The sequence below is a fragment of the Vicugna pacos genome, chromosome 1, assembly GCF_048564905.1.
Source record: "Vicugna pacos chromosome 1, VicPac4, whole genome shotgun sequence".
In the NCBI taxonomy this organism is placed as follows: domain Eukaryota; kingdom Metazoa; phylum Chordata; class Mammalia; order Artiodactyla; family Camelidae; genus Vicugna; species Vicugna pacos.
This window is the reverse complement of record NC_132987.1, coordinates 67,124,653-67,142,177: the sequence shown is the minus strand read 5'-3', so window position 1 is coordinate 67,142,177 and position 17,525 is coordinate 67,124,653. Positions and strand designations below refer to the sequence as shown.

Sequence of the window (17,525 nt, the reverse complement as noted above, 5' to 3'; positions counted from 1 at the left end):
TCCTACCTCCCCAGGAGACCTTCTAAAACCAGCAGGCAGGTCTGGCCTAGTTTCCTATGAAGTCACTACCTCTGCCCTTGGACCTGGTGAGTGCAAAATTCTGTGTGTGCTTCCCAAGAGAGTGAAGTTTCTGCTTCTACCAGTCCTGTGGGACTCCTGGAGTTAAGCCCTCCTTGCTTTCAGAATCAGATATTCTGGAGACTTTTCCTAGTGCTGGAACCCTGGACTGGGAAACCTGATGTGGGGCTCAAAACTCTCACTCCTGTGGAAGGGTCTCTGCAACTTAATTATTCTTCAGCTTATGAGTTGCCCACCTAGGGGATTTGGGGCCCAAATATATTGTGAGCACAGCCATCCTACCTTCCTTCCCTCTTTATGTTTCCAGTTGAAAAGGATCTTTTTTATTAGATGCCAGTCTTTTATTTTTTGATGGTTGTTTAGTAATCATTTGTGGTTTTGTTGTAGTCTTGAGGAGAGAGAAGCTCATGGTCCTACTACTCCACCATCTTGACCAGAACTTTCATTCCTTTTTTAGGGCTGAGAAATATTCCTCTGTGTGTGTGTGTGTGTACACCACATTTTCTTTATCCATTTATCTGTTGATGGACACCTAGGTTGCTTCATATCTTGACTATGGTATATAACACTGCGATGAACATTGGGGTGCATATATCTTTGTGATTTAGTGTTTTTATTTTTCTCAGATAAGTACCCAGACATAGAATTGCTGGATCATATGGCAGTTCAAGTTTTAATTTTTTCAGGAACCTCTCTACTGTTTTCCATAGTGGCTGTACCAATGTATATTCCCACCAAAAGTGCACAAGAGTTTCCTTTTCTTTACATCCTCACCAACGCTTGTTAGTTATTTGTCTTTTTGATGATAGCCATTTTGACAAATTTGAGGTTATATTTCATTGTGGTTTTGATTTGTATTTCCCTGATGGTTAGTGTTGCTGTGCATCTTTTCATGTGCCTGTCGACAATCTCTATGTCTTCTTTGGAAAAAATGCCATTTTTAATGGAATAGTTTGCTAGTTTGACATTGAATAGTATGAGTTCTTTACATATTTTGGGCATTAACCCCTTGTCAGTTGCATCATTTGCAAATATTTTCTCCCATTCCATAAGTTGTCTTTTCATTTTGGTGATGGTTTCCTTTGCTGTGCAAACATTTTTAATTTGATGTGGTTTCATGTGCTTATTTTTGCTTTTGTTGTTCTTGCCTGAGGAAGCAGATCCAAAAAAAATATTTCTAAGACTGATTACAAAGAGCATACTGCCTATGTTTTCTTTCAGGAGTTTTGTGGTTTCAGGGTCTTACATTTAAGTCTTTTGTTCATTTAAAGTCTATTTTTGTATATGTTGTGATAAAATGGTCTAGTTTCATTTACATGTAGCTGTCCAGTTTTCCCACAGCTACTTACATGAAGAAACTGTCTTTTCCCCATTGTATATTCTCGCCTTCTTTGTCTTTGATTAATTGACTGTATATGCATGAATTTATTTCTGGGCTTTCTATTTTGTTTCATTGATCTATGTGTCTGTTTTTGTGCAGTGTTATACTGTTTTGATTGCTTCAGCTTTCTAGTATAGATTGAAGTCAGGGAGTGTGAAACATCCAGCTTTGTTCTCCTTTCTTAAGCTGGCTATGTTTTTGTGGCTTCATTCAAATTTTAGGATTTTTTTTTTTAGTTCTGTGCATATTGCATGGATATTTTGATAAGGATTGCATTGACTATGTAGTTTGCTTTGGGTAGTACAGACTTTTTACAATTCATTAATTCTTCCAGTCCATGAACATGGAATATCTTTATGATTTTATGTTGTCTTCAGTTTTGTTTTTTTTTTAATTAATGTCATACAGTTTTCAGAGTATAGGCCTTTCGCCTCCGTTAAGTTTGTTCCTAAGTGTTTTATTCTTTTTGATGCAGTTTTAAGTGGGATTGTTTTCTTGCTTTCTCTTTTTGATAGTTCACTTTTAATGTATAGAAATGCAGATTTATGTATATTAATTTTGTTTAAATCATTAGTTCCAATAGTTTTGGGTGGAGTTTTTAGGGATTTTTTATAGAAAGTATCATGTCATCTGCAAATAGTGACAGTTTTACTTCTTCCCTTCCAACCTGGATGATATTTCTTTTTCTTCTATGATTGCTGTGGCTAGGACTTCCAATACTCTTTTGAATAAGAGTGGGCATTCTTGTCTTGTTCCTAATCTTAGAGGAAAAGCTTTCAGCTTTTTACCATTGAGTATGATATTAGCTGTGGTTTTGTCACAAATGGCCTCTATTATGTTGAGATATATTCCCTGTATATTGACTTTGAGGAGAGTTTTTATCATCATGTATGTTGAATTTTTCAAATGCTTTTTCTGCACCTATTGTGCAGATCTTGTGATTTTTACCCTTCATTTTGTGTATGTGGTGTATCACAGTGATTTGCAGATACTATACCAAACTTATATCCTTGGAATAAATCATATTTGGTCATGGCATATGATCCTTTTTATATATTATTGAATGTTTGCTAATATTTTGTTTACGATTTTTGCATCTATATTTATCAGATTTATTGGCCTACAATTTCCTTTTTTATAATGTCCTTGTCTGGCTCTGTTTTCACTGTAGTGCTGGCCTCAAAGAATGATTTTGGTAGTGTTCCCTTCTCTTCAGTTTTTTGGAAGATTTTGAGAAGGATAGGTATTATGCTTCTTTAAATGTTGGGTAGAGTTCCCCTGTGAAGCCATCTGATTCTGGACTTTTGTTTGTTGGGAATTTTTTAGTTTCTGACTAAGTTTCATTACTAGTAATTGGTCTGTTCATATTTTCTATTTTTTTCCTGATTTAGTGTTGGGATGTTGTACATTTCTAGGAGTTTGTCCATTTCTTCTAGGTTGTCCAGTTTGATTACAAATGTTTGTAGTATTCTCTTATGATTATATTTCTGTGATATCTTTTATAACTTATTGTTCATTTTTATTGTATTTATTTGGTCCCTCTTTTTTCTTCAAGAGTCTGTCTAAAGGTTATCAATTTTCTTTATCTTTTAAAAAACAAATTGTTAGTTTCATTGACTTTTTTTCTATTTTTTGTCTCTATTTCATTGATTTCTCCCCTGATCTTTATTACTTCCTTACTTCTACTAACTTTCGACTTTGTTTTCTTTTTTAATTACTTTGGGTTTCTAGTTAGGTTGTTTGATATTTTTCTTGTTTCTTGAAGTAAGCCTGTGCTACTATAAATTTCTGTCTTAGAAGTGCATTTGCTGCATACCATAGCTTTTGAAAACTTGTGTTTCTATTTTCATTCAGCTTGGGTTGGGGAGGCTATAGCTCAAGCAGTAGAGCATGCTTAAGATGTATGAGGTCCTGGGTTCAATCCCCAGCACCTCCTCCCAAGAATAAATAAATAAACCTAATTACCTCCCCCAAAACAAACAAACAAACAAGAAGAAGAAGGAGAAGAAGGAGAAGAATGAAGAAGAAAGAAGAATGAAGAAGAAAGGAGAACGAAGAAGGAAGAAGAATGAAGAAGGAAGAAGAAGAAGAAGAAAGAAGAAGAAGAAAGAAGAAAGATGATACCCCATACCCCGTATCATTGATGCAGTTCAACCCAGATATAAACAGGCTGAGGGCCATGCTGCACATCCAGCCACCTTCTCTACTGAAACCTTCATTCATCTCAAGATATTTTTTATTTTCTCTTTGATTTCTTCTTTGACTCACTGGGTTGTTTTTTTTTTTTTTTAGCAGCATGTTGATTAGTCTTCATCTGTCTGTGTCTTTTCCACCTTTCATCCTGTAATTGATACCTAGTTTCATATCAACTTGGTCACAAAAGATACTTGATATGATTTTACTCTTCTTAAATTTATTGGGATTTGTTTTGTGGCCTAGGATGAGATCTATCCTGGAGAATGTTACACTTGAAAAGTACGTGTATTCTATAGTTTTGGGATGGAATGCTCTGTAAATATCTATTAGGTCCAACTGCTTAAAGTATCATTGAAGGCCAGTGTTTTCTTATTGATTTGCTGCCTGGGTGATTTTTTCATTGTTGTAAATGGGGTATTAGAATCCTCTACTTATACTTTATTGCTGTCAATTTCTCCTTTTATGTCTGTTAATATTTGATTCATATATTTAGTTGTTCCTATGTTAGGTGCATATATGTTTATGAATGTTATTGCCTCTTTCTGGATTGACCTTATCATTATATAATACCCTTCTTTATCTTTTGTTACAGTCTTTGGTTTAAAGTCTATTTTGTTTGATGTGAATTGTGCTACCCCAGCTTTCTTTTTGTTTCTCTTTGCATAGAATATCTTTCCATCATTTTACTTTCAATCTGTGTGTGTCTTTAGGTCTAAAGTGAGTCTCTTGTAGGCAGCATATAGATGGGTCTTGTTTTTTATCCCTTCAACCACATTTTGCTTTTTAATTGGGGCATTTAGTTCATTTACACTTGAAGTGATTAATGATAAGCATGTAGTTATTGCCATTTTGTTGCATGTTTTCTGATTTTTTTTTAGTTCTCTATTCTTTTCTTCTTTGTCTCTTCCCTTGTGGTTTGATGATTTTCTTTAGCATTATGCTTGTGTTCCTCTCTTTCTCTGTTATTTATGTATCTGTTGTAGGCTTTTGGTTTGTGGTTACCAGGAGATAGGGAGGGAGGGAGGGAGAAAGATAGATAGATAGATAATTTGTTTTAAATTTATAGTTATTTTAGTTCAAACATATTCTTAAAATTCTACATTTTTTTACTCCTCCACCATGTTTCATGTTTTTTTTTACATTTTTTTATTGATTCATAATCATTTTACAGTGTTGTGTCAAATTCCAGTGTTCAGCACAATTTTTCAGACATTCATGGACATATACACACTCATTGTCACATTTTTTTCTCTGTGATTTATCATAACATTTTGTGTATATTTCCCTGTGCTATACAGTGTAATCTTGTTTATCTATTCTACAATTTTGAAATGTTTCATGTTTTTGACATTATATTTTACATCTTTTTGTGTATTAACTGCTCATTGTAGTTATAATTGATTTTATGACTTTTGCCATCTAACCTTTATACTAGCTTTTTAAGTGGTTGATCCACTGCCTTTACTATTTCCCTATATGAATTAAATTTAGTTTCTTCATATATTTTCTCATTTCTTGTTATGATTTTTTTATGCTTAAAGAAGACCATTTAACATTTCTTATGGGATCTGCTTAGTGGTGACAAACTCTTAGTTTTTGCTTGGGAACTCTTGGGAACCCTTTTACTCTCCTTTAATTCTGAGTGATAGCTTTGCTAAGTAGAGTGTCCTTGGTTTGGGTTTCTCCCTTTCAGTGCTTTAAATATATCATGCCACTCCCTTCTGGCCTACAAAGTTTCTGCTGAATAATCAGCTGATAGCCTTTCCCTTTTATGTGACTCTGTTTTTCTCTTTCTTTCCTAAAAATACTTTCTTTATTTTTAACTTTTGCCATTTTACTTATGAGATGTATGGATCTCTTTGAGTTCATCTTTTTAGGACTCTCTATGATTCCTGGATCTGGATATCTGTTTCCTTTCCAGCATAGGGAATTTGCCAACCATTATTTCATCAAATATGTTTTCTGCCACTTTACCTTTTCTCTTCCTGGGACTGAATCCTATAATGTGAATATTACATGCTTGATGTTGTTTCAGATGCCCCTAAACTATCCTATTAAATTTTTGGTTCTCTTTTTGCTGTTCTGATTAGGTGATACCAGAATTCTATTCTCCAGGTCACTTATTAATTCTTCTGTATCACCTAATCTGCTGTTTATTCTCTCGAATGTATTTTTCATTTCAGTTATTGTCCTCATCTCTGCTTGGGTCTTTTTTAATATTTTCAAACTTTTTGTTGAAGCTCTCACTGTGATTCTTTATTCTCGTGAGTTTGATAAGCATTTTTATGACCTTTCTTTGAACTCCTTATTATGTAAAGTACTTATCTTCATTTCATTAGGGTTATTTTCTGGGAATTCATCTTGTTATTTCATTTGGAACATATTCCTTTGTCTTCCTCTCTGTCTTCTTATTTTGTTTGATTTTCTGTGTTTGCCTTTATGAATTAGGCAGAACATTTAACTCATCTGGTCTGGAAAGTGTGTCATTGGATAGAAGTATCCCTTTGCAGACTTTGTATGTCTGGTGGCTTTGGTGAGGAGGACTGGAGCTGAAGTGAGCATTGACGGGGGCTTTTCCTGGATTATACTGGAGCCACTATCTTGGCCAGGTTGAGGTTGCTAGAGTCAGAGTCTGGCATGGGCTGGTCTTCTCCTAGAGTGCCCTGAGGGACACTGCCTTGGGAGGAGAGGGCTGTAGCTAGAAAGGCTAGAGGTGGGGTCTGGTGTTGTTTTGAGCTTCTCCCAGGTTGTGTAGGGCTGTTACCTTGGCAGGGGTGGCTTGAAGCTGGAGGAGCTAGTAATGGAGCCTGGTGTGAGCCAGGGCTTCTCCATGGGTGTGCTGGGTGCCATTACACAGCTGTGGGGTTAGAGCCAGAGCTGGGAGCAGGCTGTGAGTTGTGCTGGGTGGCCTTTGCTGGCTGGCTAGAGCACCAAGCAATTTTTAGTTTGCTGCCTCTGCACCTAGACTCAAGTGAGTGAGTTTACGTGCTTGCCTTTAAGTGTGGAGTCTCAGTTTGCTACAACCCTCTGGCTCTCCCAGTCATAAGCCCCACTGGTTTTCAAAACCATTTAAGGGGCATTATCTTCTCAGTGCTGGCTGGGGGCCTAATGTGGGGCTCTAATGCCTTGTTCTTTGGGAGGACCTCTGAGTTTGTAAATCCCCTTCCTCTTTTTGGTCGCCTACCTGGGTGTGGGTCCTGAACAGGTGTGCTTCTTTCACCCTTGTACCCATCTCTGTGTGTGTGTGTTTTTTTTCTTTATATCCTTAATTATAGGAAAGCTGTTTTGCTAGTCTTTGAGTTGTTCTGAGAGTTGTCTGTATATAGCTGTAGTTTTGGTATATTAACGGGAGGAGCTGAGCTCAGGGTCTTCCTACTCTTCCATCTCGATCCCACCTCTGTCTAGTGATCTTTGATGTTACTATTGCAAAAAATATTATGACTAACTGAAGGATCAGATGATATAGCACTTTTTAGCTATAATATATTTTTAAATTAAGGTATGTACTTTTTTTTTCAGAAGTAATGCTATTGTATATTTAATAGATTACAGTGTAAAAGTCTATATGCACTGGGAAACCAGTAAAACTTGTGTGACTTACTTTAGTGTGATATTACACTTTATTGAGGTGGTCTGGAACCAAACCCACAATATCTCCAAGGTATGCCTGTATTTATAAAAATAATTTCCCTCTTGATGAGGACTTATCTGTGTCCTACAAGGTTCAATATGGCACTTTTGTTCTATGTCATACTTTTCATTATAATTTCTTCTTTGATCCTAATTACTTTAAAATACATTTTTTAGTTTCCAAAATATTTTTGTCAATGGCTTCTAATTTTATTTCATGTTTATTAGGGAATATATATTATCTATGATTTTGATTATTTGGCATTTACTAATTAATTTAACAGATATTTTTTCAGGTACCTACTTTTTTCAGAAACTGTTCCAGGTCCTGATGATATGTAGTGAGGAAATCATCTACTTCTTTGCCTTTCTATTCTTAACATTGGGAGAGATATATTTTTAAAACTGAATGATATGTATTTGTGACTTGGATAATGTTCATGTTTTGATGTGATCAGGCATGATTACAGAGTGATATTTTTGTCTTGATTCATCGTGGTCACAGAGTGATTTTGTGTGGTGTCTCCTGGATAACAAGGGCTGTTTTTCTTAGTTCTCTAAGTGATTCTAATGTATTTTGATATATCCCATATCATAATTTTATATAGTTATCTCATTAATTTATTATATTTTAGATTCATTACGTTATATTTTGTGATTCACTGAGGCTATTGCTTGTAATATTTTATAAACAAAATAACTTGTATCTTTCAGATATTTACTATAAAAATATAGCATTTTAGAATATTATTTCATTACATCTTTAGGCTCAAATTCTGAAAGGTTATATTATTCATTTTCTTGAACAGGTCATATTTTCACACATTTTAAACTTAAAAATCTCCTTTCTGTACACTTATAGAAATTTTTTCTCACACACCCCATAGGATTTAGTTTTGTTATTTATCATTTTCTCATATATAAAAAGAGTTGAAGTTAATATGCATCTAAGTACAGTATATATAACTTTATATAAATTTTATTTTAAGAAATATTCTTTATTTATATTAATTTTGACTTTGAATTCTAGAAGCCATAATGCCATTTACTTTATTTTAATTTAGTACGTAAAAAAAGCTCAATTTTTTTTTGTCAAATCAATTTTAAAATTTGTGGTTTAATAATAAAACATTTAAATATATTCTGTACTTTCAAAAATAATGTACATTGCTTTCATGACCTGATATTTGAAATTTTATTTCCTGTTAAAACTACTACCCAGTTTATTTTTGTTGTTTTTTTGTGCTGTTATAAAATTTCTAGGCAAATGAGTGGGTCTCAGGATGCTATATAGGAGCAACTTATAACTAATATTTTCCACTTTTAACCACCTTTTTTTGGAGTTATTGAAACATCTTTACTAACAGTATAAGAATTTTCATCAGAAAATACTACTACTGTATTTCAAGAAAATCATCTTTCTGGCATATCAGGCAAATTCATGGGAAATATTATCATTATTTGAACATTGGTCTATTTTTATCTTTCTGTTCTTTTAACCAATAGTAGGTTAAATATGACAAAATATAACTATAAATAATAACTCAGAATCATAGTAAAAATCATTAGCACAGCTAGCAGTATTTAGCTGAATGTCTGAGTCTTGATCATCAAATAATTATTTCTTCTCAAATACTTTTATTTTGAAATGAAGAACATATTTTGTTAATTGTTTATTGATTTATAAATAATATCAACTATTTTTAATAATACAAATCTCTAGAGTACCCTTGTGAACTTCTGAGAGCTCATAAATCACTGATTTAAAATACTGACATAAGTCAAAGAGATAGGATTTGACAGAAATTTGAAGCCAAAATTGTGGCCACATATTTTAAGTATGTAGGACTGAATGGCATATATATTTTTATTAAACTTACTGCATTTCATCCTTTATTTTATCTTCATTTTCTATACTGTTTTTCTTTTGTTCCAATTTCCTTATTTTTATGTTACATTATATATACTTACATGTTTCCTCAATTTCTCTTTGGAATGAGCTAGATATCATTGGTAAATGTTTTTACTGAAGTAATGTTCATTTGTCAATTTTTTCAAAGTAGAAAATCTGTATTCAGGTTTGGAAAAATTGGTATTCTAAATAGAGTTGTATTATGTAATATGATTTTACTTTATTGTAGTAACATTAATCTTTATTTGGAGCAAGTTAAATTAATGTTAAAAATATAAAAATGATTATTTTAATATTTTCCAGCTGCTAATAGGTTATGAAAATGGTACTGTAGTATTCTGGGACTTGAAATCAAAAAAAGCAGAATTGAGAGTTTATTATGATGAGGTAAGTGATTTCTACTGAAATTTTTGAAAAGAATATTGTAACTTTTTGCCTGGTTTCTACTTTTAAACTTTGTGTGTTACCATTATTTTTATCACTGAAAAACTGCCTGGTTCTGATCCAGTGCCTCATGCTGCCTGTTGGTATTTGTACAAGTTCTAACTCTGGGTTTCCTGAGTGGAAATTCTGCCTTGACTGACTATTTTAAAATCTTCTTGGGCATCTTACATACATTGGTGCTTATTACCTATCTTTTTCTTTCCTTTGGGTTCCATGTTTATGTCTTACCTCTATGTCCTTAAGGTCTCTAAAGACACTATTCACATCTTGCTTAGAAAATTGTTTTCCTGTGGCAGAACATTTAAGTAGTCAGTTTGAAAGACCTTATCTTCTACTACTTGCATTCTTGAAATAAAGGTGATTTTTAAAAAAGTAATACTTAAGAGTCAGATCTTGAAGTAAGTTTTATTGTACATAATTGACAGTTTGGGCTTTTATTTAAGGAGAGCAATGGACTCTTATCAAAGAACAATCTCTTATTGATACTTCAGTTGTTCAAAGATTGATTCTAGGCCATTAATTATTTCCTCCTTAAGAAGAGGCTAATGTGAAGAGAGTAAAGCTAGGGGCAAACGGTGACAGAGGCGAATCACCTCTTGAAGCTGTCGAAATAAAGGTGATCATTTCAGCTCTCAATTAAATTTTTCAAATGAGAGTACTGAGAGATAGGAGGAAAGTACAGGTCAAAAATCACTGTTGAACATTACCCAGGCTTAAATGGGAAGAATGCCAAAGAATTTAGGACAACACTGAGGTTAATAGAAAAAGAAATTTAAAAGGAAAACACATTTCTTTAGAATAATTCCTTTGTGTGCTCCCTTCCACCCCCTCATAACAGTAAAATTTAAGCTTTGGTGCTTAAAGATATAAGCCTTTGGCTATCCCATAACCCGTCTCCCCATTCATTTCTTAGTGGTTCTGGCAAACTAGAATTTTATGATATACAAGATTATTGTCATAGTGACAAAGAATTCAGAAGTAAATGATATAGCAACTGAGTAATTTGGTCATGATTGGTGAAAAATACTCTGGCAAGTACACAATTATGCTTTTTATGATCAACTCTCAGGGCTTAAATCATAAGAAAAGAAGGTCCTAGGGAGCTAAGCTAGGGCTTGCCTTTTGTTAAATACATACAATATAAAGATGAGGAGGGAGATTGCTTCCCTTCTCAAGGCTGGCAGCTAGATAAGAGTCCAAATACTATCTGCGTATTTAGCCAGTTGTAACTAGAGTAGAGCAGCTAAAAAGGATATCCAGAGGAAAATGCTGAATCAGCTAGTTTTCCTGTGGCTTTAAAAAGTGGGAGAATTTAAGTACATTATTTCCATCTGAACTGTGCTTAGATCATTATTTGGTTACTATGAATGAATGGAAATGAACTATGGTCAGGAGTTTGATAGGGATAATGAAAATTGTTTTAACTAGGTTGTTTCATAAGAAGCTAAAATGATATTTTTTAAAATGTGGAAGGACTGTTTCTCACCTTAAAGTAAGTAAAAGTAGTTTTTCAATAAAATGTTTAAATAAGGATTAACAATGTTTAAGTCCATAGAATGCTACACTACACCTACTTTATACCTAGAATTATATGGACATATATATGTATATATAAATATATAATCCATTTAACTTTAATGTATAATTATGTGTCCTATTATTTTAATAAAGATGGTTATATGCTTCATATTACTACCAAACTTTTCAAGCTTTCCTCAGCACTTGACTGCTCATATTTTGAAATCTTCTATAATACTTAACTGAAATGGTTTCTCATAAGTCACCAATGGTCAGTGACTACTTAGTCTTTTGAGTTCCTCACTATAACTTTACACTAGCCTTTCCTTCTTAAAATGGTTTCTTCCCTTGTTTGTGTTGTTTCACTTCATTTTTCACCCCTCCTTTCCCCATCACTGGTTCTTTCCTCAGCTTTCTTTATAGATATTCTTCAGGATTCTATTTCTTCACCCTCTTTTCACTTTTCTTTCAATTTATATTTATATTCATATTCCCTTCCATCATTTAAAATGTTACCTGTATTATGCTAACAAGGTTAAAATCCATATATCTTTAACTCTTACCTTTTTCATGAGATCTAGATCCAAATATTTAACAATATAAAAGTCCAGATGAATATCCCATTGGCACCAAACATATTTAAAGGCTTGAATCTGCTTCTGGAGTGGTTTTTCTTTTTTTCCAGTTTCTAAGTTTTGGTTAATTATTTCAACTTAGAACCCTCAGAGTCATGTTTGACCCTTTCTTCTTCTTCATATATTACATACAATCACTTTTGTAGTCTTCTTGATTATATTTTTATATTGCCTCTCATTTATTTCCTCTCTTTTCATTCTCACATTCAGTGTCTTAGTTTAGATTGTTATCTTTTGCCTAGAAGTCTATGATAGCCTTTTAACTAAGCACATTTCTTCTGATATCTTACCTTTTCAGTATATCTTTCACTAACAAGGTTATCATTGTAAGACATAGATCATGTAATTCTCTACCTTAGAAACTTTGAATGGCTCCCAGTTGTCAACAATACAAAGTCTTATTCCTTGACAGGAGATTTAAGGCCCTGGTGCTATCTTTTACCTTGTGTTTAATTTACTACATCTTTCTACACAGTCTTCACACTTCAGACATATTACTCACTATCTCCTAAACATTTATTTCCTACCTCCATGCCTTTACTCCTACTAATTCCTTATCATGAACTCTCTTCCTTACTCTTACGTATATCAAAATTCTATTAGTTCTTTAGCCACTGTTAAGCTATTTGAACTGTCTAACTAGCCCCTTGATGAATAACCATTGATGATTTCAGTTTTGTTTTGTAAACCCAAGATTATTTTCAAAAATAACTATAGAAATTTTGCTTCCACATTAGCTGTGAAATTTTTATTTTATTGCATCAATATTTCTTAAATAATCTCTCACAGAGAAATTTCTCAGAGCTCAACATGAGGATAATCTTTTAATTCCTTGAGTAACTGCTGTTTTTCGTTTTTTCAGATTGTTATCCAGCTTTCTGGGTTTCCTTTCTCTTTTTTGTTTACAAGAAATTCAATCACAGCCACTGAGTTCACCAAACTGACTAGTGTTTTATTTTCTACATTGTTTGCCATTTAAAATATTCTTCTTTAATTACTTACATTATATTTAGTTTTTCAGTAAACCCTTACAGTCCTTTTTAAAGACAAGGGTGGAGTATAATCAAATAAATGGAAATTGAATATTTATCCATTAAGTAAGTTCAAATGCTAGTTCTTCAATCTCCTCAGTAGTGGACTATTTGACATTCTCTTCTTTAATAACAAGTTGGTTTTACATGCCTACTCTTCTGTACAACAAGTGTACTTCTTTTATAGTACTTATTTTGGTTTTGTCTTGTAGCTATTATTTTTACTTCTGTCTTCTCCAGTACACAGAAATTCAGTGGGATGGAAAGAAGGATTAGGGCTTGGGGTACTTTCTCTGCCCCCACCATTTGTAGCAAAATAGTCTGAGAGAACTTTAAATTGACTGAGGTTCATTCAACTTAACATGTAGAGGAGGCAAGAAGTGACATTTCCCTTGAGTCACCTACAAAAATGGGAAGAAATGAATAGAGGAGAAGACAAAAAGTGTTTTTTCCTCTCACTGCCTCTACTGAACCCTGGCAATAATGAAGTCTTTTCTGCCCAGTAATAAAGACCAGGATGAGAGAAAACATAAGTCCAGTGTGTCTTGGTATCTTTTCTAATTAATAAAATCTTACTTATCTTAAGGTATACCTTTTATGCTCTTTTTTTTGTGATATGTCTAATGATTACTCTAGTCATCAATTATCTGTAACTCTAATAATACTTACTGTTTAGAAATATATCTTTGTGTATATATATGTTTAGTATAAATATATATATAATGGTTTTATAAATAATAGATTAAAAAACTAAATATTAAAAATTCCAAACAATAAGCATTGTTAATATTAATATATGTGTTTCCTATCTTGCAGTTGTTTAAGTTCCTTTAAGGAAAAGATCATGCTGTATACATCTGTTCAGCTTTTATGTCTACTAGAGTTTCTTTCATTGTGCACATTACCCAAGCTCCATATATACTTTATTAATTTTGAAGGAGTACCAAGAGTTTAGAAATAATGTGATAAAATTAATTACTTATTCATTAATATTTTGAGTATGTTATATAAGACATTGTGCAACCACTAGAAATAAAATAATTTAGAAAAATGGAATGATTATTTTTAATTTTATATAATTCACATCTACAGAGTAAGCCTGTAAATATAAACATTTTGAACCCTTCTTGCTTTAAATCAATTTAAATGGTATATATTAGAGTTACTATAGCTGAGTGATTCAGAATATGGGTTTTGTAGTTAGATACATGTTGGCTCTGAATGGTGTAACCTGAGCAAGTATCTCAATCTCTCTAGGCCTATTTCACCATGTGTAATTCGGAAAAAATAATACCTGTTTTGTAGGGTTAAATGAGATAATGTATACATAAACTATTTACCAATGGCTGAAACATGGTAGGCCCTTAAATTGTAACTTTAGGTAGATTACTTTTTAAATTGGCTACTTTAAGTGGAACTAGGTCTCTATCTTACCATAGATTATCTTCTGATAACCTTGCTTTTACTTCTATATAATAATTTTCAAAAACATTAAAGGATACAGGAAGGATAGTAGTTACAACAAAAAGGTCTGGGATCTAACTAAATTTTGAAATTTATTTAACTTTCCTTTATCTCAGGAGATGAATTTTTGTAGCCTTTTATAAGCATATAGAGGATTGAAGCCAAAGGTAGTATGATCTGGGTCTGAAAAATTACATATGTTTTTTAAGTGTTATTGCTATAATAATTGTGTTAATTTATTTTTCCTTTGGAATGTAGAATGATATAACATATAAACTTTTTTCTCCTCTACTTGTTTTTAATTGTTATTTCATTAGGCTATTCATTCAATTGATTGGCATCACGAGGGCAAACAGTTCATGTGCAGCCATTCAGATGGTAGCTTGACTTTATGGAACCTGAAAAGCCCAAGTCGTCCTTTCCAGACTACAATTCCACATGGTAAGATGTATGCTTTCAAAAGAAATGAATTCTAGAGGTGCGGTGCCTTTATTAGAAAGTTGGTATCATTATCATGAGAAAGAGGTAACAGGGCATAGCTTCTGATTCTGAATACCTCCTTATACCTCCTTCAGATCCCCACATTATGATCCAAAGTTTCTATAGTTCCCTTCTTCCTGTCTATCGATTTTCCTACATTGTTAAGTGATATCTATGTAGAGACTCTCCCAGCCAAAGACTGAATAATGGGATGGTTGATGTTTTTGAAGCAGAGGAGATAATATAGAATATTTGACCAATTTTAAAGGGTAAGGTGCTAGTTAGAGAACAGTACTATATAGATCTGACTCTTACACCTGATTTCTATACTTCTTTAGAGTCTGTTATTTTCTAAATTCTCCCATTTATTTCTGTTTCTGCCACTTGATTCCATGACTACTGTGGTTTTTATCATAGGTTGTATTTATCTTATTATCTTCCTCATTGAAAGGAGGTATTTAAGATTTATGTTTCATCTATCTTCCTAACTGGGTAGAATAAAATTTCAAATGTGTGAATATCTTTTATTCAGAGACCATAGTATTTTCCATGATATGGTGATGATCTGACTTCTGTGTTTATCTCATATCATTGGCTGTTTGTAAGAATAGAGAGGTCAAAATGTAGAGGTTAACCAAATACATTCTATTTCATAATTTCTGGGAATTTTTTGTTATAGTTTCACATTTAGAAAATAATGTTATGTTTTAATAATGGATGACCCATAAATCAAAAGATGGAATTATTCCATCTTGGGTTGGTCTGCCATTTTTTGTGTCACAGTTGCATGTTCCATCTGCAAATGGTTAAATTATTGCAACATTTAACCTAATATTTTATTTAGAGATTATTTTACTTTTAGAGAGTTAGAGATGTTTTATTTATTTATTTAAATTGAAGTATAGTTGATATACTAATACTATTTGTATTAGTTTCAGGTGTACAACATAGTGATGCAATATTTTTATAGATTATAGTCCATTTAAGGTTATAAAATAATATGTATATTTCTCTGTGCTGTACAATATTCCTTATTGCTTATTTATTTTATACATAATAGTTTGTATCTCTTAATCTCATACCCCTAATTTGCCCTTTCCCCCTTCCATCTCCCTTTGGGAACCGCTAGTTTTTTCTCTGTATCTGTGAATCTGTTTCTGTTTTCTTACATACATTTGTTTGTTTTATTTTTCTGATTTTACATAAGTGCCAACATAGAATATTTGTCTTTCTTTGCCTTATTTAACTTAGTGTAATACTCTCTGGGCCAATCATGTTTTTGCAAATGGCAGAATTTCTTTTATATGGCTGAGTAATATTCTTTATTGATCCATCTATTCATGGGTATATACCATAAACATTTAAAGAATACAGGCAGAGCACTCTGATGTAAATTGCAGAAATTTTTTTTGGATCTATCTCTTAAGGCAAAATAAGTAAAAGCAAAAATAAACAAATGGGACCTAAAACTTAAAAGCTTTCACACAGCAAAGGAAACCAATGACAAAATGAGAGACAACCTACTGAATGGGAGAAAATATTTGCAAATGATAAGGGGTTACTATCCAAAATATATAAACAGCTCACACAACTCAATATCAAAAAAACCACAAACTATCCAAATTTAAAAGGGCAGAAGACCTGAGCAGACTTTTTTTTCCAAAGAAGACATACAGATGACCAACAAACACATTAAAAAATGCTCAACATCACTAATCATCAGGGAAATGCAAATCAAAACCATAGTGAGATATCACCTCACACCTGTCAAAATGGTATCATTAAAAAGTTTACAAATAACAAATATTGATGAGGAGTGGAGAAAAGGGAACTCTCCTACACTGTTGGTGGGATTGTAGATTGGTGTAGCAACTATGGAGGGTGTATGAAAGTTCCTTAAAAAACTAGAAATAGAGGGTGGGTAATAGCTCAGTAGCAGAGTGCATGCTTAGCAAGTATGAGGTCCTAGGTTCAACCCCTAGTACCTTCACTGAAAAAAAGGAAAACAAAAACTAGAACTAGAACTACCATTTGATCCAGCAATCCCACTCCTGGGTACATATCTAAAGAAATGAAAACACTAATTCAAAAAGATACATGCACCTGAATATTCATAGTGACATTATTTACAGTAACCAAGTTATGGAAGCAACCTAAGTGCCTATCAACAGATGAATGATTAACGATGCTTTATTTAAAGATTTCCATTATGGAAAACTTGGAGACATGTTTATTATACATCCCACTCAGGTTTAATTATTTGTTTCTAGGATGGGTACCCTTACTTCCCCCTCAAAATATCCTGTGTCTTTTATTGGCAAGTATGTCACGTGATTTATTCCTTAGTTCCTATTTACTTCCTTTTATTCTTCTCAACAGTCAACTTCTATACAAGTTCTGTTTTATTTGATTTAATATTTGATACTTTCACATATTTTACTATATCCATGTTTATCTATTTGGATTATTTTTTATAATTCTGTTTTCCTATTGAAAGAGATGAAGTTTTGTTCACACGTTGTTGAAAACATCAGTATCTATGTTTCTTATAACATTTAGTTCACATTAAAGTCCTGCTGCCTCACCGTGACATAGTTCTTGTGATTTTGACAGTACAGGTATCCATTGTCATATCTATTTACCTTTCATTTTGTTCCTTTTTGTTTCAGCTATTTTTATTTTCTAAAATAAATTTTTTTCTCTACCATTTTAGTTGTATCTTAAAATTTTTAATATGTGATTTCATTAATAATATG

At 32.7% G+C, this 17,525-nt stretch overlaps 1 protein-coding gene across 1 annotated transcript in view; it reads left to right on the top strand.

Annotated features, from left to right (window-relative positions):
- STXBP5L (syntaxin binding protein 5L) overlaps positions 1–17,525 on the top strand; it is a 288,793-nt gene that overhangs the window by 112,522 nt on the left and 158,746 nt on the right. Inside the window, exons 8-9 of the mRNA XM_031680678.2 lie at positions 9,501–9,584; positions 14,607–14,730. Of these exons, the coding sequence (XP_031536538.1) occupies positions 9,501–9,584; positions 14,607–14,730 (208 nt within the window). The remainder of the gene's footprint in view (positions 1–9,500; positions 9,585–14,606; positions 14,731–17,525) is intronic.